This window comes from Perognathus longimembris, chromosome 4, assembly GCF_023159225.1.
Source record: "Perognathus longimembris pacificus isolate PPM17 chromosome 4, ASM2315922v1, whole genome shotgun sequence".
NCBI classification, from domain to species: domain Eukaryota; kingdom Metazoa; phylum Chordata; class Mammalia; order Rodentia; family Heteromyidae; genus Perognathus; species Perognathus longimembris.
The window spans coordinates 83,569,112-83,595,142 of NC_063164.1; the positions used below are offsets into that span (position 1 = coordinate 83,569,112).

The window sequence follows — 26,031 nt, forward strand, 5'->3', positions numbered from 1 at the left end:
CTCAAGGACTTTCCTGCCCAGGCTGGCTTCTGACCTTAATCTTCAGGACTCAGCCTTCTGAGTAGCTAGGATTATAGATGTAAGCCACTGGTCCCCAGCTACAAATCTTTTTTTTTGTTGTTGTGGTTTTAATGTTTGTTTTCTTTTGAATTCTCTCATTTCAACAAATAAGAATGGGTACTGGATGTATAGATGTATTCGAACTAAATCACTCAAACTTTAAAAAGAGAGTCATCTAGTATGTTTGAGGAAGAAAGAACATTTTCCTTTCATTGAATCTCCAGCTAGCCATGTCCATATTTTTTTGGTGGGAGTGCAATGGGTGGTGGGGTCACACTTCCTTGGTAGGTATTCTGTCACGTGAGCTAAGTTTCCAGCTCCTTTTTGCATTGGTTATTTTCAAAATAGGGACTTATTTTATACCTGGGCTGCAGTCCTCCTTGTGCTCTCCCATATTGCTGGGGATTGACAGGCACTCAGCACTGAATCCAATCATTGTGTTTCTCCCATAGCTGAGTTAACTGATGTGCACCGTCATACCCAGCTATTGATTGAGTTGGTATCTCACAAACTTTTAAGCCTGGGTAAGCTGACCTTGAAACATGATTCTCTGTTCTTCACTTCTCAAATATGTAGAATTACCAGCTTCTTCTGAAAGGAAACTAGGGTGGAACCCAATTCTTTTTTTTTTTACTTTTGATTTATTTATTGTCAAAGTGATGTACAAGAGGGGTTACAGGGACTGGGAATATGGCCTAGTGGTAGAGTGCTTTCCTCTTATACATGAAACCCCGGGTTTGATTCCTCAGCACCACATATATAGAAGTGGCACTGTGACTCAAATGGTAAGAGTGCTAGCCTTGAGCTAAAAGAAGCCAGGGACAGTGCTCAGGCCCTGAGTCTTAAGTGCCAGGACTGGCAAAATAACAAAAAAAATAGGAGTAACAGTTTCAAATTTAAGGCAGTGAGTACATATCTTAAGAGTAGATACACTGGGGCTGGGGATATGGCCTAATGGCAAGAGTGCCTGCCTCGTATACATGAGGCCCTGGGTTCGATTCCCCAGCACCACATATACAGAAAATGGCCAGAAGTGGCGCTGTGGCTTAAGTGGCAGAGTGCTAGCTTTGAGCAAAAAGAAGCTAGGGACAGTGCTCAGGCCCTGAGTCCAAGCCCAGGACTGGCCAAAAAAAAAAGAGTAGATACACTGAACTTGAGTTGGTTTGAAGGAAGGTCTAAAGTACTACCAAATGCCTTCTACAAGGACATCAAGAGGAGTAAAGTAAGTGGTCTAAGGGGTTCATAGTAGAAAGGTATTCAAATTGGAACCTTAGTTGGGGTAGGGCACATGACTTGATAGTACTACACTGATCAAGAAAAGCAAACCTTAATCATGTCATGTGAAACAATAGGATTCTCAAGACTTGAATTATGTATTCAAACATCAGGTTTAGTTAGCCTCAGTTGAGACTAGTTTGCCAGTTTTACTAGAATGCCCTGTTAACAGTAAACTGAAGCCCATTGATCCTCTCAGCTCTCAGAGGAAGGAGCCTTATCTTATTTATTGTTCTTTTATTTTGTTTTTTGCAGGTTCTGGGGCTTGGAAGTCAGGGCCTGAGCACTGTCCCTGGCTTCTTTTTGCTCAAAGTTAGCACGCTACCACTTGAGCCACAGCGCCATCTCTGGCCTTTTCTATATATGTGGTGCTGAGGAATCGAACCCAGGGCTTCATGTATACAAGAGAAGCACTCTACCACTAAGCCATATTCCCAGCCTGGAGCCTTATCTCAGTTGGCCACTTTTGCTATTGTGAGTTTCTTCAATACACAAAATTTTAGTTAAACATTCATTGATAGTTCTAGTGGGAGTTTAAGAGACTTAAGAGAGTGATAATGTATGTATACCGTTGGATTTTTTTCTTACAAGATAGTTAGTTGGTAATAGATATAGAATTCTGGGCAGTACAGCAAGCAAAATGAGAATTTTTCTTTCTTACTTAGCAGCTGTACCTAAGTGTCCTCATTTAGATTCTAACCTATGTAAAGTGTTCATTGAAATACTGTGATAACCTCCCGTATAAAGTAAACACTGTTAGATTTCTAGGATGTTTTATTGCCACCAGAACTACTAAAGACCCAATTCCTAGGCACAATGAATAAAATTTTTCATGAAAATTTAGTCTGAGAGTAGGATTTGAGAGTAGGACTTGAACGCTTTTGCTTATTGTCTAGTTTTCTGCCAACTGAGCCATGCCTCCAATCCCTCCCTTCTTCATTATTATGTTGTAGCATATTCTGTTAGTAAAAGAATATACACAAAAGTAAAAACTAATGCAATTTGCATAAAAATTGCCATTTTAGGACTTGGAATGTGGCTTAGTGGTAGAGTGCTTGCCTTGCATGCATGGAGCCATGGGTTTGATTCCTCAGCACCACATAAACATAAAAAAGCTGGACATGGCGCTGTGGCTCATGTGGTAGAGTGCTAGCCTTGAGCAAAAAGAAGCCAGGGACAGTGCTCAGGCCCTGAGTTCAAGCCCCAGGACTAGCCAAAAAAAGATGCCATTTTAGATTATATTTTTTCTTCTTTGGTTATATTCTAGAGATCGAAAAACAATTGAATGTCTAATAAGCATAAGTAATATTTTGTATTTCAGAATTTTTGTGTCTGGTGTAAAGAATAAAGTGCTCAGGAGATGCATTACTTTACACTCATCAAATACTAAGCCTTATATAGTAATCCTTTTAAGTTGCAATACACAGTCTAGTAGACTGTCTGTTATGAGTGCAGTTACAAAGTATGCTCAGAAACTACAAGCAATGGGGATTTAATTGCAGAGCAACACCCTAATGTCCTTTTATTACCTTGAAATCTTTTCAGTTGACCTTCTTCTATTATTTAATTCCATTACTTACCAGTAATTGCATTTATTGAAGCCAGTATTTCTTGTTATAGAAAATGCTGATCTTAGTGAATCTCAATAATAGGGAGGAAAATGTTCTTTAATAAATAATTCAAAGACTTTACTACTTTTCACAGTTCAATTGGTTCTATTGCCTTTTATGTCCTGAGTATCTTATAAATGGTTACAAATTATAACATGAAAAAAAACCCATCTCTATAAGGAATCTCACAAGGTATATTCCATAATAGCTTATTACAAGTAAGTTAAACAGGCTGCCTTTATCTTGAATGGATACTGTATTAAAGAAAGCTTGATATATTACTGCTTAATCACAAAATGAGTTCTGACACTTCTAATGAGATTATTAAAGTTGGGGTTTTGGGGTTTTTTGGACAGCGTCAACAAAGAAAGCATCGTAGATGTAGAAGGTGTTGTGAGAAAAGTGAATCAGAAAATTGGAAGCTGTACACAGCAAGATGTTGAGTTACATGTTCAGAAGGTAAAATATAAAATTGGGAGGACTGGAAATGTACTTTTGTGCTTAGGATTCATGAAGCCCTGGGTTTAATCACTGATACCTAAGAACAATGTGCAGTAGGTATGTGCTAGAGAAGAGAAATCTTTATTCTCTTAAAAATTTGATTGTTATAGCAGACCATATATTGATTGAAGTTCTAAGATTGATTTTTCTAAAAGCAGCTTTTGTATGACAGAGCAAGTCCCCACCTAGTTTTTGTATTGGTTTGCACTTTAGGGTTTATAAAGTATTTGTATGTATGTTATTTGACTACCCATAAAGCAGCCAGAAATACCCTCATTTTATAGGTGAAAAATGCACATAGTCTTCTTTGATTGTAGCAGTAGTAGTTCCAGTTAAAGATATGAAAATACTGCTTCACGTTTAAGTCAACTGTAGATTATTTTTTTAAGCAACAGATAGCAGATTTTGTGTGCTTCTGATTATTTTTTGCAATTTCTCTCTTTCAGATTTATGTGATCAGTTTGGCTGAACCTCGCTTGCCCCTGCAGCTGGATGATGCCATTCGGCCTGAGGTGGAAGGAGAAGAAGTAAGATTTATATTCATGAATTATGCTTTTCTACATATTTAGTTCGCAAAACATTGAAAACATGATGTCCTACTTTTGGGTTAAGTGTTCCTGTGAATTGATTTGAAATGTTTTTATTTAAATTTACTCTTTCGGAGTCTAGGGTTGTAACTCAGTGGTAGAAGGTTTGTCTAGCATGCTGAGGGCCTATGTGGGATCTCCAGCTCCACAAAAATTAAGTATTATACCAGCAGTTCTCAAACTTTTGTTCTCAAGACCATTTTATACTTAAAAATATTGAAGACACCTCCTGTCCCCAGTGTTCATTTTGTGTATCAATATTTGCAGTATTAGAAATTAAAACAGCTTGAAATCCTAGTTGCTCACGAGGCTGAAACCTAGAAGATCATTGTTTGCATCCAGCCTGGGTAGAAAAGTCTGTGAATGCCAGTTCCAATTAAAGAGCAAAATACCAGACTGGAGATAAGGCTTAAGGAGAAGAGCACCTGCTGAACAAGAGCACAAGGCCCTGAGTTCAAGCACAATACCAGCACAAAGAGAAAAGAAAAAGTTAAAACAAATTTTAGAGTATTCATCATACTTACAATCCTAACTGCTCAGGAAGCTAAGATCTGAGGATCTTGGTTTGAAGCTAGACTGGGCTTCCTGCCCAGTGTGTGAGACTCTTACCTTAAAAAAAAAAAAAAAAAAGGAAAGCAGATCTCTGGCTGTAGTGAAGTAATGCCAGCAAGTATTTATAATGTCTCACCTCGTGTACACCAACTAGGTTCTCACGTTGCCTCTGAATTCACTCTCTGTGATAGTATACTCAGTACATTCAGAAAGAATGACATCAAAGAAATATTATGGAAATAAAGATTTGGATTCATAGACCCCCCTGAATGAGCCTCAGAAACCTTCTGATTCCCAGACCACACTTTAACTGCTATCTTTCAGCTTTTGTCTGTTCCATTAACCTAGGGAAGCAATCCAGGAAACAATAGAGGTCTGTAGTTAGGTCCCAATAATGTCCCATTGATGAGGGTAGGGATTGTAAAAGGAGATAGAAGCATTAATACCTGTTTATTCTCACTTCTCTTCATTCCTTCAGCCTTTTAACACTGACTTCTCTAGCCTTGCCTTTGCTTCTACCATTATTTTCAAGCCCAGATTCTCATTTATAATGCATGCATTCTTATTAAAAGCAGATAGGACTTTTTAAAGTGATTTGTGTATGTGGCCTTCAAAACACCAGTAAAATCTGCTCTATTCTGTTTTGTTTTTAGGAAGGAAGAGCTACTGTTAATCAAGATACAAGATTAGACAACAGAGTCATTGATCTTAGGGTATGATGTCTCATTTATTATGCCAAAATAGAGATGGATAGGGATATGAGAAAACTAAATGGCATTTGCTTGAATTAAGTATAATAAGAATATAACAAGAAACAATGTATCTTTCTGAATGGCCTTTCTGCAAGAACAGTAAGTACTAGTTCACAGGATACTGACTCTACTTTGTTATAAAATTACAAATGATCATAAAGCCAATAAATAAGTCACTTTCAGGTGACATCTACTTTGGATAAGTGTGGTAAGTAAGGAAATGTAACTGGATATTTAACTGTGAAGGATATTATGTTCATGTTTTAGAACTGCCAGATGGGTATGAGTAATTGACACATCAGTCCTTTGGATTTGATCTGAAAACACAGTAAGAAATAAGTCCCTCTTGGATTATATAATACCTTCATGGGTCTTCTGTTTTCCTTCAGTTTGGTTTCAAGTGAAAAAAAGTATTGTTGTTTTTTTATTTTACTTTTCAGCCAGGCACCAGTAGCTCATGCCTATAATCCTAGCTACTCAGAAGTCTGAGATCTGAGGATCATGGTTTAAAACCAGCAAAGGCAAGAAAGTCAGTGAGATAGCAGTGACTCTTATCTCCAGTTAAACACCAATAAGCCAGAAATGGAACTGTGGCTCAAGTTAGTATAGTGCTAGCCTTGAGCAAAAAAGCTCAGGGACAGCACCCAGGCCCTGAGTCAAGCCTCAGTACTGGCAGTAAATGAGTGAATGAATGGGTAAATACTTTTCAGTATATAGAAATTAGTTCTACTTCATACTAAACCCAGCACTGGACACACAGTATTAGTAAATGTGTTTAATTGGGATGAATAAGCATTTCCCTAAGTTGTTTGGCCAATAGTATTTTTTAGATTTTTAAAATTATAGAAACCAGGGGCTGGGAATATGGCCTAGTGGCAAGAATGCTTACCTGGTATACATGAAGCCCTGGGTTCGATTTCCTAGCACCATATATATATAAAATGACCAGAAGTGGCGCTGTGGCTCAAGTGGCAGAGTGCTAGCCTTGAGTAAAAAAAAGAAGCCAGGGACAGTGCTCAGGCCCTGAGTCCAAGGCCCAGGACTGGCCCCCCCACAAAAAAAAAGGCAAAAATATATATATTTTTTAAAAAAACTGTAGAAACTAATAAAAGTGGCATGGTTTGTAACTGAAATATTAACAAGTCTTTTTTTTTTTTCTGCCATTTATCTGTATACCTTAAGGTAGGGGTAAGTATTGAGAAATTTAAGTATTAATTGAGCATCCCTAATCCAAAAATCAGAAATGCTCCAAAACCTTTCCTGACTACCAGTATGACACAAGTGAAAAATTCTACCATGAAGTCTTGTTTCATACACAATTTTATTAAAAATACTGCCAGATGCCATGGCTCATGCTTAGATTCCTAGCTACTCAAGAGGCTGAGATCTAAGGATATGGTTTGAAGCCATCTTGGACAGGAAAGTTCATGAGACTCTTTATTTCCAGTAAGCCACTAGAAAAACCAGAAATGGAGCTATGGCTCGAATGGTAGGTAGAGGGCTAGCATTGAGCAAAAAGGCTCAGAGAAAGCACCTGGGCCCTGAGTTCAAGCCCCAGGACCAGCACAGGATATATACATTTATATATTTATTATTTACTTGAAATTACTTTATTTACTTTGAGGGGGGGGGGTGACGGTGCTAGGGCTTGAACTCAGGGCCTGAATGCTGTCCCTTAGTTTTTTTTGCTCAAGGCTAGTGCTCTACCACTTGAGCCACATTTCACTTCCAAAATTGTGCTGATAATTGGAGATGAGAGTCTCACAGACTTTCCTGCCTGAGCTGGCTTCAAACCAAGATCCTCAGGTGTAAGCCTCTTGAGTAGCTATAATTACAGGCATGATCCACCAGTGCCTCATCTTACATACTTTCAAAGATGATGTTACATTTACTAATCTCATTTTTTAAAATGCTTTGTCTATCTTCATTCTTTATGACGGGCAGTTCTAAAATTAGAGCTGGCCAGCCACAAACTCAGGATCATCCTGCCTCAGTTTCCCTATTGCTGGGACTACAGATATGTACCACTATGCTCAGCTTCAGACCATTTAAAAGTGAAAATCTTGTATTACAGTTTTGTTTCTCGTGAAAAAAGTGGGGTCAGAATGCACCAAACTTAAACACAAATCTCTACAAAAATGTAGTAGGAGGAACCTTTAGAATAAAGTACATTGTGTTTAAGTATGTTAAAAATAAAGTGTATTAACTTTATTTGTAAAGTGTGGGACTTCAAAGTATCAACAGAGGACACTGAAAATATATTTTACTTTTACTTTTGTCAGGTGACTATGCTCTGATTTCTTAATTTCTATATATGAAATCTTTCTAGTTAAGACTGCCTTTTTAGGTGTATAATTAAAACCTAACATTAAAAACTAAATGTGATTCAGTAATACAATTCAAGAATAAAGTTTTATTTCCTGGATAAGATATAGTTTATTTAAATGTTACCTTATAAGTTTAAATTCTTTAGAAAGAATAAACTACCTTGACTACTCCCTAACCCCCCAAGACATCAAAACATTGTAATCTTCTATTCTGTAATCTTCTATTCTGTGTGAATTTTGTCTTATTAAACATTCTGCTTTATTTTATTATTTTGTTGAAATACTAGTCTGTATTTTGGGGAAATGACAATACTTTATTCTTAATAAGAACTTAATCTTTAAAAAATCTAAAATCTAATGTTTGTATTTGTTTATCATTGCTTATCGGTGTACTGAATTTATTCAGTACATGAATCCATAAAAATAAAACAAATTTAAAAAGTGAAAATCTGCTAAATAATATTTTCTAGCATATATATGTTAGATAGAAATGAAGATATGTTGGAATTGTCTGATTAACTGTTCAATGTCTAATCAAGTAAGTTCCTATCTTTCTAGTAAACAAGTACCTTGAAGAAATTAATAGAAATAATGTTTGTTTTTATATAGCATAGGTTCATTTTTCTTACAAATGATACATAATAAAACACTTGTTTATATAATCAAAAAGAGTGGAACTATCAATATGGTTTTGGTGCCAGGGAGTGTTTGCTTTTTCATACTATAGTTTTCTAAAAACATAATTCATTATCTGTTAATACTTAGGTAAACTTACAGTCTCAAAGTTTAATTTTCCTTTGACACAGGCTGAAGTGAGTTTATTTGGGCTAGCTTTAAGAGTCAAGTGGCAGTAAAATGTATTCAGTGGCTGTCTTATAGAATATACATTATTGAAGTCTCTGTAGGTTTGTCAATACAAGTAAACAGTTTGTTTTAAATAAGTTGTTAGTATTTTGAAAGCAGATTTTGCAACTTGAATTGGATGTTTCCCTAAACCACATTTTTTTTGTTTCTGGTGGTGATTGTGGGGCTTGAACTCCGGCATAGGCACTATCCCTGAGCTCTTTTGCTCAAGGCTGCTAGTGCCCTACCACTTTGAGCCACAGTGCCACTTCCAGTTTTCAGGTGGTTAATTGGAGATAAAAGTCTCACTTTCCTGCCTGGGCTGGCTTTGAATCGTGATCCTCAGATCTCAGCCTCCTGAGTAGCTAGGATTTTAGGCATGAGCAACCCGTGCCCGCTAAACCACATTTATTTAAATGTAGACATCTTTTAAAAAGAATGAATAAATAGTCTAACATTGATTTTTAAATAACCTGTATTGTTCTGTCAAGAATTTATTTTTATCTCTATCTCTTGAGTTTGAATTATAAAAATGTTCTTAAATCCCAGTTTATATTAATTTTTTTAGCCCTGATCTCCAGAAACTCAATATTATTCATTAGCATTCCTTACAGTGAAATAATGTGTTTTCAAAATAAGCTACTGTCTGAATTCAGAATCCTGTGTGCACCAAATCATGAGAAATCTTTGTGACATTGGCAAGTAATTGAAGTCCCTAAATACTAACAACTCAGCTGTCTATAGCTAGATTAGTGCTTTGAGTCAAGGATTTTACTCAACATGAGAACTTTTTTCAAGTGTTATTAGGCAAGACCTATAGGTAAGAATTCTTACATGTAAATGGTCTATAAAGTAAAATACCAGAGAAACTAAGAAAGAAAAAGGAAAAGGAGAGGAAATAAAAAGAAAAGGTAACTTTTTCTAGACAGAGTACTGCTTTAAATGCTTTGTGTGACATATGGGGAATCAGTGTTAGGGGATACCAACTCTTTATTGTGTTTGTTTTCTTTTTTTGGTACTGGGGATTGAACCCAGGATGATGTACTTGCTAGGCAAGTGCTTTGCCACTGAGCCACATCCCAGCTCTGTCTTTGTTTTCTTAATTGGAACAAACACATGACTATCTGTGGCTAATTTATTGTTGATAATGATAAAAATAAAAGAACATGGTTTTATTCACTCATTAATTCAGTGCTAAAAATACTACTTTCCTTAAAGGAGTATATCTATCTATCTACCTATCTACATTTTTTTTTTTTGCCAATCCTGAGGCTTGTACTCAGGCTGAGCCTGAGCACTGTCCCTGGCTTACTTTTTGCTCAAGGCTAGCAGTCTACCACTTGAGCCACAGTGCCACTTCTGGTTTTTTCTGTATATGTGGTGCTGAGGAATCTAACCCAGGGCTCCATGTATGTGAGACAAGCACTCTACCACTAGGCCATAATCCCAGCCCAAGGAGTATGTTTGTATGCTGTAAATATTAGTACAATGAAGCACAGTGGCTCACACCTATATTCCTAGGTCCTTGGAAAGGTGAGGTCTAGAGGATCATGATTTGAGGCCAACTTGGGCAAAAATACTTGAGACCCTCCCATGGCAATCAATAAAAAGCTGTATATAGCTAGAGCTGTGACTCAGCAGTGGAGAGCTTAGCAAATGGAGGCCCTAAATTCAAACATCAGTAATAAATAGAAAAAGCCAGAAGTGGTGCTGTGGCTCAAGTGGTAGGGTGCTAGCCTTGAGCAAAAAGAAGCCAGGGACAGTGCTCAGGCCCTGAGTTCAAGCCCCTCCAAATTAAAACATCTGCTCACTAAAGGTTTCTAGTGGGAATAGTTATATATGATCATATATAGTCATTATATACTCTAGCATGCCTTATCATCTTTTGCTTTGTATTATGCTTGTGTGCTTTTGTCTTTTCCCCATTATTAAACATGAAAATGGGGGCTGGGAATATGGCTTAGTGGTAAAGTGCTCACCTCGTATACATGAAGCCCTGGGTTCGATTCCTCAGCACCACATATATAGAAAAAAGCCGGAAGTGGAGCTGTGGCTCAAGAGGTAGAGTACTAGTCTTGAGCAAAAAGGAGCCAGGGACAGTGCTCAGGCCCTGAGTCCACACCCCAGGACTGGCAACAAAAACAAATAAACTTAAAAATTCTGAGAGTAAAAATAGTTCTGTTTACCTTTAAGTTTCCAACAATGCTGAACAAACATGGTGAGTGCTCAATACATGTGTCAAATTGATTTTATTAGATGTTGTTATTGTCTTACAGACATCAACTAGTCAAGCAGTCTTCCGTCTCCAGTCTGGCATCTGTCATCTCTTCCGAGAAACATTAATTAACAAGGGTTTTGTGGAAATCCAAACCCCTAAAATTATTTCAGGTATATTCAAAATATTTCCTTGAATGTTTTTAAAACAAAAATTCCTTATGTCAATTTTTGTTTAATCCTGGAAATCCAAAGAATTCTGTAAAGTTTATTATATAGCCATTTATTTCAAAGACCATGCTACGTGTTAACATCAGTGACTACTTATTGCTAAAGTCATTTTATGATAATGATTGTGAAATGAGGCACTAGCATACAAATTGTGATTTCTTTTATGTCAGTTACTCCAGAAACTGTTTTCATTATATTTTTCTTTCAAAATTGGTATTACAGTTTTGTTCTGTACAAACTACATTCTAAACTCAGTAAATACCTGCTGACAGATCACACTAATTGCCATTTTTATAGGAGAATTCTAAGCATTTTACCCTTACAGAGTTGCTTAATTAACAGTAAAAGTGAATAATTAATGATAATTACAAAAAGCTAAGAATTATATTCTTGATATTTAAAAAATGATTACAGGGTCTGGGGATATAGCCTACTGGTCTACCACTTGCTTGCCTTGTATACATGAAGCCCTCGGTTCAATTCCTTAGCACCACCTATATAGAAAAAGCCAGAAGTGGTGCTGTGGCTCAAGCCAGGGACGGTACTTAGGCTCTTGATTCAAAGCCCCAGGACTGGCAAAAAAAGAAAAGATTACAAATACACCTGAATTGTAAAATGGCAACGCGTCTGTACAACACCTTAATAATAGCAATGCCTGTATATATATATGCATATGTGTGTATATATAGATTTTTTTTTTTTTGCCAGTCTTGGGGCTTGAACTCAGGGCCTGAGCACTGTCCCTGGCTTCTTTTTGCTCAAGGCTAGCACTCTACCACTTGAGCCACAGCACCACTTCTGGCTTTTTCTATATATGTGGTGCTGAAGAATCCAATCCAGAGCTTCATGTATACAAGGCAAGCAAGCACTCTACCACTAGGCCATATTCCCAGTCCCCAATAAAACTACATTTTAAAAATGATTATAAATGCTCTTGTTTTTATAATGTGTACAACTACAAAGTAGCTTTACTGTTTTTGGTATTGGCACAGCAAAAGGAACATTTATACCAAAAGAAGTAAATCTGATTTAAATATGAACTATATAAAATCTCATATAAGAATAAGTATGTATAGATTGATTTACCAGTTTTGATCTTGCAGTTTTTCTTTAAGTGAACTACTGAAGCAAAAGAGTAATTTTTTTTTAATGAACTATAGAACTTTGTGGGTAGGATTGGGAGTGGGAAAATGGAAGAGAACAAAGGAAAGGGTGACACTGTCCAAGAAGCATTGCACTTATAACCTGACTTACAGAATACTTATTAACAACTTTTTAATTGTTAAAAAAATAAGTTTTTATTAGAATTTCACATTGATAATATTATCAGTCATAATACTATAAATGTTTACATTTCAGCTGCCAGTGAAGGAGGAGCAAATGTATTTACTGTATCATATTTTAAAAATAATGCATACTTAGCACAGTCCCCACAGCTGTATAAGCAAATGTGCATTTGTGCTGATTTTGAGAAGGTTTTCTGCATTGGACCGGGTAAGATTTTGTCAGTTATGTTTCTTTCCTAAGTTAATCTTGTAGTAGTTGCAATATTAGAAACACATTTTACATATATAGTGTACAGACATTTTGAAAGTGTAAATTTTAATTACTGACTACACAAACACTAGATTTTGAGGGCTAAGGTTTATAGCCCATATGAACAACACTCACTGAAGGCCCTGAATTTGAGTCTCAGCAACACCAGGGGGTTGAGAAAAAGCTAGGTTTTCAGGTAGAAATAACCATGTAAATGTCTTACAAGCAGCGGGGGCACTGGTGGATCATGCTATCTATAGTCGTAGCTGCTCCAGAGACTGAGATCTGAGGATTGTGCTTCAAAGCCAGGGTGGCTTACCTCCACTTAACCACCAGAAAAACCGAATTGGCACCATGGTTCAAAGTAGTAGAGCACTAGGTTTGTGCAAAAGAGCTCAGGGACAGCGCTCAGGCCCCCTAGTTCAAGACCACAACTGCTTCCCCCCCTCAAAAAAAAAAGTCTTATAGGCAATATTAACATAGAGTTTGGGTTTTGTACTAGGATTTAAATTTTGCTAGTACTCTACTCCTTGGTCTATGTAACTAGCCCTTTTTAAAGCTTAGGGTTTTGGGGGGTGAGAGAGTTTCTGGGTTTGTTTGTTTTTGTACCAGGATTGGGACAAAGGTGTTCTTCCTTACCCTTTTTTGCTCAAGGCAGGCACTCTATCACTTGAGCTACCTCTCCACTTCCAGCTTTTTGCTAGTTAATTGGAGATAATAGTCTCACAGACTTCACTGCCTGGGCTGGCTTTGTACTGTGACCTTCAGATATCAGTCTGCTGAGTAGCAAGAAATAGTTTTCTTTGGTTTCACTTTTTTCCTGGGCAAGCCTGAACTGTGATCTTTCTATTTAGGATGAGTCTCATGAACTTTTTTTGCCCTAACCAGTCATGGCCATATCCTTCCAATCTCCACTTTTTAAGTAGCTATCACCTAGCTAGGTTATATTTTTAACATATTTTAAGATGTATGTGCTAAAAGCCTAGAACAAATGCAGTTGTGTGCATATTTTTTAAAGCTGATTGTAAGCAAAAGCTAGCCTTACATAATTTTTGAAAACTTACCAAGGCACTAGGCGCCAGTGGCTCATGCTTGTAATTCTAGCGACTCAGGAGACTAATAGCTGAGGATCAGGGTTCGAAGCCAGACCAGGCAGGAATGTCCCTGAGACTCTTATCTCCAATAAACTACCCTACCCATCCACAAAAATAAAAATGGATATGGAGCTGTGGCTTGAGTGGTAAAGTGCTATCCTTCAGCAAAAGAGGCTCAGGGACAGTACCTAGGCCCCTGAGTTCAAGCCCCATGACCAACACAAAAATAAATAAATTCAAGTTTTTATATAGTTTTTGATAGTTTAATAAAAATAAAGTGCTTTCATATGAAGAAAAGGGCAAGATCGTTGAATGTCTTAATTTTCTGAATTCATTAACCAGTTACTAATACGCTACATATATAAAAGAAGAATAAACTAGCATTCCTCAAATGTTAATGCACACAAATCACCTCAGAATCTTGTTAATCTCCAGATGCTACCCAATAAAGTTAGGGTGAGGCCTAAGATTCTGTAGTCCAGATTGATTGGTTTGATTTGCAAGTCATGCAATAAGCATTGCCTCTGCTGCCAAGATGAATAAGACATACACTAAGCCGTTACAAAGAATAATCAAATGATTTTCAAAATAAACAGTCATGTTGTACAATCAGCAGTTTGGTATTAATTACCCAGAAAATAATTATTTAATAGGTATAAAAAGAGGAAGAAGTTAGAATTGGCTAGAATAGCCATGAAAGCAAAGCCAAACTGAAAAGGGCATTAAAGGCAGAGTAGTATATATGAGCAACAAAGACAGTTATTTCTAGTAAGAGGAAATAGGATAAGTAAAGAACATGGACTACCGGAGTAAACAAAATAAGAATAGTACTAAAGACATGCGAAATAACAGGTTAAGAGTAAAGTATGAACGCAAAAAGATTTTAAACCTTAGTTATTTTATATCTTATTTTTGTACTTATTTGGGGCCCATTTTAAGTAACTGAACAAGGATGTGTTATATGAATATTAGTCATAAAATTGAGAAAACTGGCTCACAATTGAGTCAACTTTTAATTATTGAGGAGGTACTTCAAGATCTTGGGATTCTTTTGGGATTCTTTGGGATTCTTGTGAGCTTCATTTTTTTTTTTTCCAGTCCTGGGCCTTGAACTCAGGGCCTGAGTACTGTCCCTGGCCTCCTTTTGCTCAAGGCTAGCACTCTGACACTTGAGACACACTTCTGGACCACTTCTGGACATTTTCTATATATGTGGTGCTCAGGAATTGAATCCAGGGCTTCTTGTATATGAGGCAAGCACTCTTGCCACTAGGCCATATTCCCAGACCCGTGAGCCTCATTTATTAATTTACATTTAGTATGTATCTTACACTGCATGCTTATCAGAATTTATATGAACTTGCTGTCCAGCCTTATAGTGATATAAAAACAGAACCATCTGAGTACTACTAAGTGGAAAATTGTATTTTGTCTAAATTTTAATTTGTCTAAAATTTAAGACATTTTAATGTTTATTCCTTTTGTTTATAGTTTTCAGAGCTGAAGATTCTAATACCCACAGACATTTAACCGAATTTGTTGGCTTGGACATTGAAATGGCTTTTAATTATCATTACCATGAAGTTCTGGAAGAAATTGCTGACACTTTGGTACAAATATTCAAAGGACTTCAAGAAAGGTTAAAAAGTATTTTATGGCTCTAAATAGTCTTAATTTCAAATCAGTTCGGGTTCTTTTTTGTTTTGGTTTGGTTTTGGCTTTTTGAGATAGGATTTTACTATATAGCCTGTCCTGCCTTAAAAAAAAAAAAAAACCTTGAATTGAGATATGCAAATTAAACTTATTGTGTATACTTCCTCAGATCAATTTAAATGTAGTTCTATGCTAAGTATGCCTGGACTGACCAGGAATAGTGGCACATGCCGATAGTTCCGATGCCCAAGGCTAAAAGGAAGAGTTTCAAGAGTTTGAGGGCAGCTTATGCTGCATACTGAGTTAAAGGGTAGTCTGCACTACGTAGTGGGATCCTGTCTCAGAAACAACAACAGAAAATAATGACACTATAGCTTGTGTAAATACATACTCTATAATGTTCACATAGTGACAGAATCACAGAACATAGCTTCAGTGTTAACATATACCTATAGTTGAGAAAATCCACGCTCAAAATAAGACCTCGTCTGAACTAAAGCAAAAAGACTTTGATAGTAGAGTACATGCTTAGCAAACACCCAGTCCTAAGTTCATGCTCCACTACTATAGGGGGAAAAAATGGTATTTTATGCTTCTTTTTTTTTTTTTTTGGCCAGTCCTGGGGCTTGGACTCAGGGCCTGAGCACTGTCCCTGGCTTCCTTTTTGCTCAAGGCTAGCACTCTGCCTCTTGAGCCACAGCACCACTTCTGGCCGTTTTCTAGATATGTGGTGCTGGAGAATCAAACCCAGGGCTTCATGTATACGAGGCGAGCTCTCTTGCCACTAGGCCATATTCCAAGCCCTTTATGCTTTTTTTTTTTTTTTTTTTTTTTTTTTTTTTTTTTTTTTTTTTTGCCAGTCCTGGGGCTTGAACTCAGGGCCTGTGCACTGTCCCTGAGCTTCTTTTGCTCAAGTAGCACTCCACTACTTGAGCCACAGTGCCGCTTCCAGCTTTTTCTGTGTATGTGGTACTGAGGAATCGAACCCAGGGCTTCGTGCATGCAAGGCAAGCACTCTACCACTAAGCCAGATTCCAAGCCCGGTATTTTATGTTTCTAACACAGCAACCTGATAATAGTTTTGAAGAAAAGGAAAAATTAATCCTTTAATACCACGATTGAGGCAGGTGCCTTAACTCACACCTGTAATCCTAGCTATTCATGAAGCTGAGGATTACAGATCAAAGCCAGCTAGGGAAGGAAAATCTGTGAGACCCTTAACTCCAATTAACTGCTAAAAAGCTGGAAATGTACCTGTAGCTCAAAGGGGTAGAGTACTAGCCTTCACCAAAAAAGCTCAGAGATACATAGTGCCTGGGACCAGAGAGAGAAAGGGGTGGGGACGTGACAGTGAGAAGTGGTGTTACTTGTTTATATATTTAAATTTGATAACCACTTTCTGGCGTGTGTACCGTTTCTCATAATTTTTTTTAATGCTGCCATGATGACCTCTTAGAGAAACATTTCTCACACATGATTAACTGTATATGCAGGTTTCAGGTTGAAATTCAAATGGTGAATAAACAGTTTCCATGTGAACCATTCAAATTTTTGGAACCAACTTTAAGACTAGAATATTGTGAAGCGTTGGCTATGCTTAGAGAAGCTGGAGTAGAAATGGGAGATGAAGAAGATTTAAGGTTTGTCTCACATTTTTTTATGCTTTGTTATGTATACGGTATAAGAATGAGTATATTAATAAATAATTATTTCACCTAAGTTATAAACTTTCCTTTCTATTTTTCCCTAGTTTTAACCCTTTAAAGAATATAAGGAGTTGTGCCTGTGATTTTATCATGTAATGTTACTTCTTCGAAATCAGTGGTTTTACAAAAGTAGAGAGCAGTCTCAATTGTCCCCACACATAAAAATGCTAATATCTCCAAAAGTTTTTAAATTACTTTTTTTATTGGATATATAGTATGTTATATCTAAATTCAGATCATAAAATACTTTGAAGCAAATTATGAAACTTCCTATCACATTTTATTCAGTCACTAGTGTAAAATATTTAAGTCAGCCAAGTGCTAGTGGCTCATGCCTGTAATCCTAGCTACTCAGGAGGCTGAGATCTGAGAATTGCAGTTCAAAGCCAGCCAGGTCAGGGAAGTCCATGAGACTTATGTACAATTAACTACCAGAAAACTACAAGTGCCACTATGACTCAAAGTGGTAGAACAAAAGAGCTCAGGAACAACACCCAGGCCCCTGAGTTCAAGCCCCATGAGTGAAAACAAAATATAATATTTAAGTCATCACACAAAACATATGTATGTGGAAGGGAAAGAAGATGATGGTTGTCTTTTTTTTCCAAAAACATACTCAAAATGCATAATTTAATCTTTGTTTAACAAAGAAAAAATAAGATTTTGAGCACCCCCTACATTGCTATATGATATTTTAAGGCAAACCGTAAATTTTACCAATTATTTCAGTTGGCCAGTATTTTCTTTTGTTTTATTAGTATCAGTTATACAAAAGAGTTTCATTTTCACATGCCTAAATAACTTAAAATACCCTTGATTATGCAGTTCCTCCATCACACTCTCATTCCCCCTCCCTTTCCTCCCAAAACAGTCTCAAAAGACTCCACTGTTCCTTTTTCATACGTGTACATAAAGTATATTAAGCATAGTTATCCTCCATACCCTTTTTGTTCACTTCCTTTCTCCTACTAATGCCTGTGTCTTGGACAGGACTTGTTTTACATCTTATCATACAATTTTTAAGGGTATGTTATTGTTCAAAGAATTTTCACCCTTGTATTTCACACATACTTATATTGAACTTTGATCAGATTGATCCCTCCTCTATTATTTCCTTTCCCTATCTCTACTACCTTCTATTATTTTCTTTTTTTTTTTTTTTTTTTTTTTTTTGGCCAGTCCTGGGCCTTGGACTAAGGGCCTGAGCACTGTCCCTGGCTTCTTCCCGCTCAAGGCTAGCACTCTGCCACTTGAGCCACAGCGCCGCTTCTGGCCGTTTTCTGTATATGTGGTGCTGGGGAATCGAACCTAGGGCCTCGTGTATCCGAGGCAGGCACTCTTGCCACTAGGCTATATCCCCCGCCCCCTATTTTCTTAACGTGTTTTGGAAATTATTCTTTTTTTTCTTATTTATTTGTTTTTTGAGAGTCCTAGGGGTTGAACTAAGGGCCTGGGCACTGTCCCTGAGCCTCCTTGTGCTCAAGGCTAGCTCTCAACCATTTGAGCCACGTCACCACTTCTAGCTTTTTTGAATAGTTTATTGGAGATGAGAATCTCATGGGGACTTTTCTGCCCAGGCTGGCTTTAAACTGCCATCCTCAGATCTCAGCCCCCTGAGCAGCTAGGATTGCCAGGCATAAGCCAATGGTGCCTGGCTTGGAAATTATTCTTTTTTTTTTTTTTTTTTTTTTTTTTTTTGGCCAGTCCTGGGCCTTGGACTCAGGGCCTGAGAACTGTCCCTGGCTTCTTCCCGCTCAAGGCTAGCACTCTGCCACTTGAGCCACAGCACCGCTTCTGGCCGTTTTCTGTATATGTGGTGCTGGGGAATCGAACCTAGGGCCTCGTGTATCCGAGGCAGGCACTCTTGCCACTAGGCTATATCCCCAGCCCTGGAAATTATTCTTAAATAGCATGGAGGCTACAGAAAGTATCTCTTTAACTCAGAAATTTAACAAACTTTTGATAAAGTCTACCAAGAATTAGAGGTTATTTATTGGCAAGACAAGTACCTACTGAGTTATTGTAGCAGATACTTATCTTGGGCCGGGGATATGGCCTAGTGGCAAGAGCGCTTGCCTTGTATACTTGAAGCCCTGGGTTCGATTCTCCAGCACCACATACACAGAAAATAGCCAGAAGTGGCGCTGTAACTCAAGTGGCAGAGTAGCTAACCTTGAGCAAAAAGAAGCCAGGGACAGTGCTCAGGCCCTGAGTCCAAGGCCCAGGACTGGCAAAAGAAAAAAAAAGAAGAAGAAGAAGCAAGATAATAACAGTGTTTTGGCCAAAGTTTTTGTCCTTTGAGAATTTGGAGTAGGCGTACCTTATTAGATTTAAGTTGCTGTTTGAGCTTCAAACACCTGACTTAATGTTTCTTTTTCAGTACCCCAAATGAAAAACTGTTGGGTCGTTTGGTAAAGGAAAAGGTAGGACTCTTGGCTATGCTGACTTTCTTTATATCTATCTAAGATGTATGCTGATTCAAGAGAACAGCTACAGGTTCTTAGCATCTTCCCTTAAGTGGTATACTTCCAGAGTAAACAGAGGACAATATTTTTTTAATTCTTGAAAAAATGAAAAATACTTAGGCTCTCCTTAAGCTGACTAGTTGAATATTTTATATGTGTTAAGCTGTACTAGGGTGGTTTTAAGTGATACTTATGTCAGAATATCAGATAAGTTAAAAGAACTTCTAAATTATTTGCCATTACTTTAAAGAGATCTTCCCTAGGAATTCGTGTCTTAAGAAGCTTGAAGATGAATGAGCTTTCTTCATAACTATTTTAGTATCTTGTTTTCTAAAACTAAAATCCCAAAAAGGAAAAAGCTGTATGGTCTTAAAAAAATTAAGACAGCAATGTAATGAAATTAACAAAGTCCTTGAGCTCCTCCTGCTGGTTGCACTTGGAAATAGTTAAACTAGGAAACTTTTTGAAAACCATACAGTGTGTGTGTGTGTGTGTGTGTGCTCGTTCTAAAATTGTTTCAAAAGAGCCAACTACAGTTTATTAACTGTATTGATATTCTCTTTGATTTCCTATAGTAAGCAAAACGTTTGTAGTAAAATTCAGCTGAAATGTTATTAATTTATTTAATTAAGTCTGGATCACATAGTAAATATTCTACAAAACTTAAAATTTTATTTTAATAGTACTTACTTTTTTCATTTGAAAAAACCTTACCGAATTATATTTCTATATCTAAAGAAAAACTTAAATTATTGAGAAAATAAGACAGGTGTCAGTGGCTCATACCTGTAATCCTAGCTACTTCAGAGGCTGAGATCTGAGGATCGCAATTAAAAGCCAGCTCAGGCAGGAAAGTCAATGGGATTTTAATCTCTTAACTATCACAAAAGCTAAAAATAGAGCTTTGGCACAAGTGGTAGAGCCTTAGCCTTGAACAGAAAAGCTCAGGGACAAGTACCCAGGCCCTGAGTTCAAGCTCTAGGACCCACACACACACACAAAAGTGGACAAGTGAAAGTGTGGTTCAAGTGGGAGAGTATCAGCCTTGAGCAAAAATGTCAAGTGACAGCATGAGGCTCTGAGTTCAAGCCCTAGAACCAGTAAAAATAAAAGGGGGATGGGGGTGGAAGACAGGCACCAGTAGCTTACACCTGTAATCCTAGCTACTCGGGAGGCTGAGATCTGAGGATTATGGTTCAAAGCCAGCCTGGGCAGATTCCCCATGAGACTCTTATCTCCAGTTAACCACTCAAAAAACCAGAAGTGAAGCTGTGGCTCAAGTTGGTACAGTACTAAGCCTTGAGCAAAAGAGCTCAGGGACAGTACCCAAGCTGAGCTCAAGCCCCATGACTGACAAAGAAAAAGAAATGAATAAATGAATTATGCATAAATTGTAAACCGCTCTTAGAAGATACCTACTGGAAGAGCTTAAAACATGGCAGAATTTTAGATGTTACTTGTAAAAAGCAAGCAATGTAATTATAGTGATTTTTAAAGCAAAACTGTATAAAAATTATTTGCTAGAAAAGTTAGCCTTTTTAAAAAAGCCTGTTTTAATTGCATTTTTTCTTTTTTATAGTACGATACAGATTTTTATGTTCTTGATAAATATCCATTGGCTGTAAGACCTTTCTATACCATGCCTGACCCCAGAAATCCTGTAAGTAATTTGGTTTCAAATAATCTACTTAGGAGAAAAAGGAAAACCATTGCCACTATGTCAAATTATGTAACATGAGTAATGATTTTCATTAATAACTTACAGTATCAATAGATATATTGTTATATAGTATATGTGGTGCTGAGAAATGGAACCCAGGGCTTCAAGTATATGAGACAAGCACTCTAACACTAGGCCATATTCCCATCCCCTTAAAAATCATTTTTATGGATCATGAGGCAAAAAGAAATGATAAATACTGCTAGATTTGGAAACATTAATAAGCTTTCTTATTATTGACCTTGAGTTCATATTTGTTTTACTATTTTCCAGTAATATAGGTTCCCAGACATTATGTGTATTAGAATCACTTGGAGTACTTTTTAAAAACAGATTATAGCTGGGCACCAGTGGCTCACACCTATAATCCTAGCCATTCAGGAGGCTGATCTGAGGACTGTAGTTTGAAACCAGCCTAGGCAGAAAAGGCCATGAGACTTGTCTCCAACTAATAACCTAAAAGCTGAAACTGGAGCTTTGGCTCAAATTGTAGAGTGCTAGCTTTGAGTGAAAAGGCCAAAGGACAGTACCTTTCTAGGCCTGAGTCCAAGCCTCTCCAGTATAGAAAATAACAGATTAATCTCCATCTTCACAGCTTATGGTCAGTGGTGGGGCTTGGAAATTTGCATTTGTAACAAGTTCCTGGTAATACTGAAGTACCTGGTTCTGTAATTAGACTTTGAAAATCATTGTTTGTTGAAAGTGGGGGAGGGGTTTAAGTTAAAATAAATTTTATCAAACTGAAATAGAAAAACTTAAGCACTGGTTGATGAATTTTTCTTTTCCTTGAAACAGTTTTCTTAATTAAAAAAGACTCTAAAGACTTACTGATAATTTCACTTTCAAAATGACCCAGAAATCATATTTTTAAATGTTTTGAATACTAGGGCTGGGGACATAGCCTAGTGGCAAGAGTGCCTGCCTCATATACACGAGGCCCTAGGTTCGATTCCCCAGCACCACATATACAGAAAACGGCCAGAAGCGGCGCTGTGGCTCAAGTGGCAGAGTGCTAGCCTTGAGCGGGAAGAAGCCAGGGACAGTTCTCAGGCCCTGAGTCCAAGGCCCAGGACTGGCCAAAAAAAAAAAAAAAAAAAAATGTTTTGAATACTAAAATTAAATAAAAATCAGCACTACTTCTTTAATGTGGCACTTGGATTTGTTATTGGAGATGAGGGTGAAGAAAGGAAAGAAAAAACTCAAAATTAATACAGGAAAGAAAGAAATTATTCAGCTCTCCATAAATCTTCTTGGGCAAAAGATATGTTCACTGAAGAAGGAAACATGAATTTGTTCTTGATACAATATATTTTTTTCCCTCCATGTGTCTATACAGAAAAAGCATGGTAGTACTTAAAAACTGGTTTTATTTGTTTTTCCTGCAGAAACATTCAAACTCTTATGATATGTTCATGAGAGGAGAAGAAATCTTGTCAGGAGCTCAGAGAATACATGATTCTCAGCTACTGACAGAGAGAGCCTTACATCATGGAATTGGTAAATGGCTTAAAATATAATCTTCATTGAACAGTAATTGCTTTTGTGGAGTTTTTTGATGCTAAATGAGATGATAAATTTTATTTTGTTTTATTTGTATAGATTTGGAGAAAATCAAGGCTTACATTGATTCCTTCCGTTTTGGAGCACCTCCTCATGCTGGTGGAGGCATCGGTAATCCACTGTTACTTCTTAACAATAAGTATAAATGCTAAGAGTAATACAAATTTTAATTATAAGCATTTTTAATTATGACTAAGTGAAAATTTTATTTCCAAAGCAAAAAGTGAATTAGCTAACCTGTAAGTTCTAAAATAATATTGTAATAAGGTTGTAAACATTTTTTTTGGAAGTTTGGAAGCCCATGGTTGCTGGTGACTAGCACCTGTAATCCTAGTTACCAAGGAAGCTGATATCTGCCTAGGCAGGAAAGTCATGGGACTCTTATCTTCAATTAACCACTAGAAAGCCAGAAGTGGAGCTGTGGCTTAAAGTGGTAGAACATTAGCCTTGAGCAAAAGAGCTCAGGGGCAGGCCCTGAATTCTCAAGCCTTATGACCAATAACAAAAAAAAGATTAGCATTAGAAGTCCAATGTCCTAAATTCTCTGTCCTACAATGAGTCCAGTGAAATTAACCCAAATTCAAGTTCTCACTGAAGTTAGCTCAAATTTGTTGGTAGTATTGCACTAGCTGGGGGCTTCGGGGGCAGGTACTGGGGCCTGAACTCAGGGCCCAGGCACTCTCTCTTAGCTATTTTGCTCAAGGTTAGAACTTGAGTAACAGCTCCCACTTCTGGCTTTTTGGTGATTAATTGGAGATAAGAATCTGATATATTGATCAATATTAAATCACCAATACAGGGCTCAGAATATGTATATGTCTTATATAAAGGATAAGCAGTAAAAGTTGGCAGTGGTGGTTCATTCCTTTAATCCAATCATAGCTGCTCAGGACGCTGAGATCTGAAGATCCCAATTAGAAGCCAGCCCAGGCAAAAAGGTCCTTGAGACCTTTTTCCTTTTTTTTTTTGTTGTTGTTGTTGTTGTTGCTGTTGTTTGTACCAGTTCTAGGACTTGAACTCAGGGCCTGGGTGCTGTCCCTGAGCTTTTTCATTCAAGGCTGCTGACACTCTATCACTTAAGCCATAGCTCTACTTCCAGCTTTTTCCTGGTTAATTGTAGATTACAAAAATCAGAAGCAGAGCTGTGGCTCAAAATGGTAGATCACTAACCTTGAGCAAAATTGCTCAGGGACAGCACCCAGGCCATGAGTTTAAGTTCCACAACTGCCAAAATTGTGTGTATGTGTGTGTACGTGTACACACACATACACATACATATATATACAAATAGTAAGTATAGAATTACATTAAATATTTTGGTACTTGTATTGATGAACTTCCTCAAACAAGTTTATGACTCATCTAATAACTCATTGCCTGGACTGCAGAGTCAGAATGTTATTTCATTTAAACATGGTTTTATAAAATGACTGTGGCTTTTTAAAAATTGTTTAAATTATCTATTTTGTTCATATGTATATATTTGTATTTCACATTTCAGACTCCATACCACATAAGGAATTTTATTTAGTTCTTCCCACGTAGAATAGCATCTCTATTTTTGAATCATTATCCAAAACATTAAATTTTACATAAACCCTAAATACTCAAACTGCCCTTAACACAGTATTTTGTTGAACAATGGTACCCTTAGTAATGTAAAGTAAGAAAAGCCCCTGAGAGGTGTTCAAAAAAGGAATTAATGATGACTTTCTTTTCCCCAGGGCTGGAAAGAGTGACTATGCTGTTCCTAGGACTGCATAATGTGCGTCAGACATCAATGTTCCCTCGTGACCCTAAACGACTGACTCCTTAGAGAATGCTTGCTATTGTTCAGGTTGTACCTTGGGTACACAATAGAATAAATGTCTTATCTAACATGTCACCATTATTTTTTAGTTATTGATATAAGTTTATTTTAAAAAGACTTCTACAACTGTGGACATGCTTCAATAGGAAATACTTGGACATCTTAATGAGAAATTCATATATAATGTTAGAAATTCATATCCCATTCAGTAAATATTGACAAGAGTTTTAAACAGTTAAGATTCTGTAGTTTTTATTTTCCACATTATGGTGGCCACAATATTGTCTTAAATTTCAATACTTGAAGTTTTTATTAAACTTTTGATATAAAGCAATTGGAGAAATGTCTAAGATTTTAGCAAATACGTAGTTGGTATGTAATGGACAATTAGAAAGGATCCATTCTTAAAAGTTATCCCTAGATATCATGTAAAGAAGATGAAAATACTAAAAACATGTGAAATATTACTGTATTGTTAAATTCTAAATCTTGATTTCAATAAAATTTTAAAGCTAATTTATAGTTTGTATAATTTTGTGGTAATATGATCTCCTAACTAGTTATTTGCATTTAGACTTTAAGAGTTGAATATAGATAAACTGGCTTTATGTAAATGCCTGAAAACAAAGGAAAACTAGTAAGTTTTTAATATATATTCATATCAAGATATAAGTTCAAATGAATGTAAACACAGAGTTCTTAACGCTAACAGCTTGGATGTTAATATTAATAGAGTTCATTTTGTAGGAATTAAAAATATTGCAGAATGGCCTGTTTCATTCTTCATTGGTAATAGTACTTAGTGCTCGTCACTAAAATGTACTTCCATCTTCCCCACCAAAAAGAAGATTCTATGTAAAAATTAACAATTAGTAATACTTTCCTTCTAGATTGTGAACCTATATTGATGTTCATGTTAATTCCACAATGAACAAAACAATGTAATACAGGTATTGACTTAAAAATAATACTCAAAAAAACAGGAAGTAGTAAAAATAAAAAGGACAAAAAATAAATGAACAAATAAAAAACAAAAAATTAAAAAATAGGAAGTGGCAAGTAGCAAGTCATTTGTGAATTGTAAATATCTGCCCATTGTTTTCATAAATTTATTTCACCATCTAAATTGGTAGCTTGGCTAGGTGTTGCTGGTTGTAATCCTTGCTACTCAGGAGCCTGAGATCTGAGTAAGGAGCAAGAAAGTCCATGAGACTTATCTCCATTTAACCACCAGAAAACCAGGAGTAGAGCTGTGGCTCAAAGTGGTGGAGCACTATCCTTGAGCAAAAGGAGCTTAGGAATAGCACCTAGCCCTTGAGTTGAAACCCCATTACCAACTAAATAAATAGGTAGCTCATTGAAAATTGAAACTTGTTTTGTTTTGGTTGTTGTTGTTTTAGTGGGGAAAGGGAATGGTACTGGGGTTTGAACTCAGGGCCTTGCCCAACAACTAGAGACATGCCTCCAGCCCTTTTTTATTTAGTTATTTAGTTTTCTGAGTTTCAGTGTTTTCTCAAGGATCAATGTGAAACTGG

General features: G+C 36.8%; 1 protein-coding gene across 1 annotated transcript in view; it reads left to right on the forward strand.

Moving 5' to 3' along the window:
* Positions 1–25,012, forward strand: part of Dars1 (aspartyl-tRNA synthetase 1) — a 67,276-nt gene extending 42,264 nt beyond the window's left edge. Inside the window, exons 5-16 of the mRNA XM_048345551.1 lie at positions 3,302–3,404; positions 3,893–3,973; positions 5,239–5,298; positions 10,784–10,895; positions 12,312–12,446; positions 15,074–15,221; positions 16,729–16,875; positions 19,322–19,364; positions 20,986–21,066; positions 22,512–22,623; positions 22,726–22,797; positions 24,411–25,012. Coding sequence (XP_048201508.1) covers positions 3,302–3,404; positions 3,893–3,973; positions 5,239–5,298; positions 10,784–10,895; positions 12,312–12,446; positions 15,074–15,221; positions 16,729–16,875; positions 19,322–19,364; positions 20,986–21,066; positions 22,512–22,623; positions 22,726–22,797; positions 24,411–24,502 — 1,186 coding nt within the window. The 3' untranslated portion in view covers positions 24,503–25,012. The remainder of the gene's footprint in view (positions 1–3,301; positions 3,405–3,892; positions 3,974–5,238; positions 5,299–10,783; positions 10,896–12,311; positions 12,447–15,073; positions 15,222–16,728; positions 16,876–19,321; positions 19,365–20,985; positions 21,067–22,511; positions 22,624–22,725; positions 22,798–24,410) is intronic.
* Positions 25,013–26,031: the final 1,019 nt, after the last annotated feature.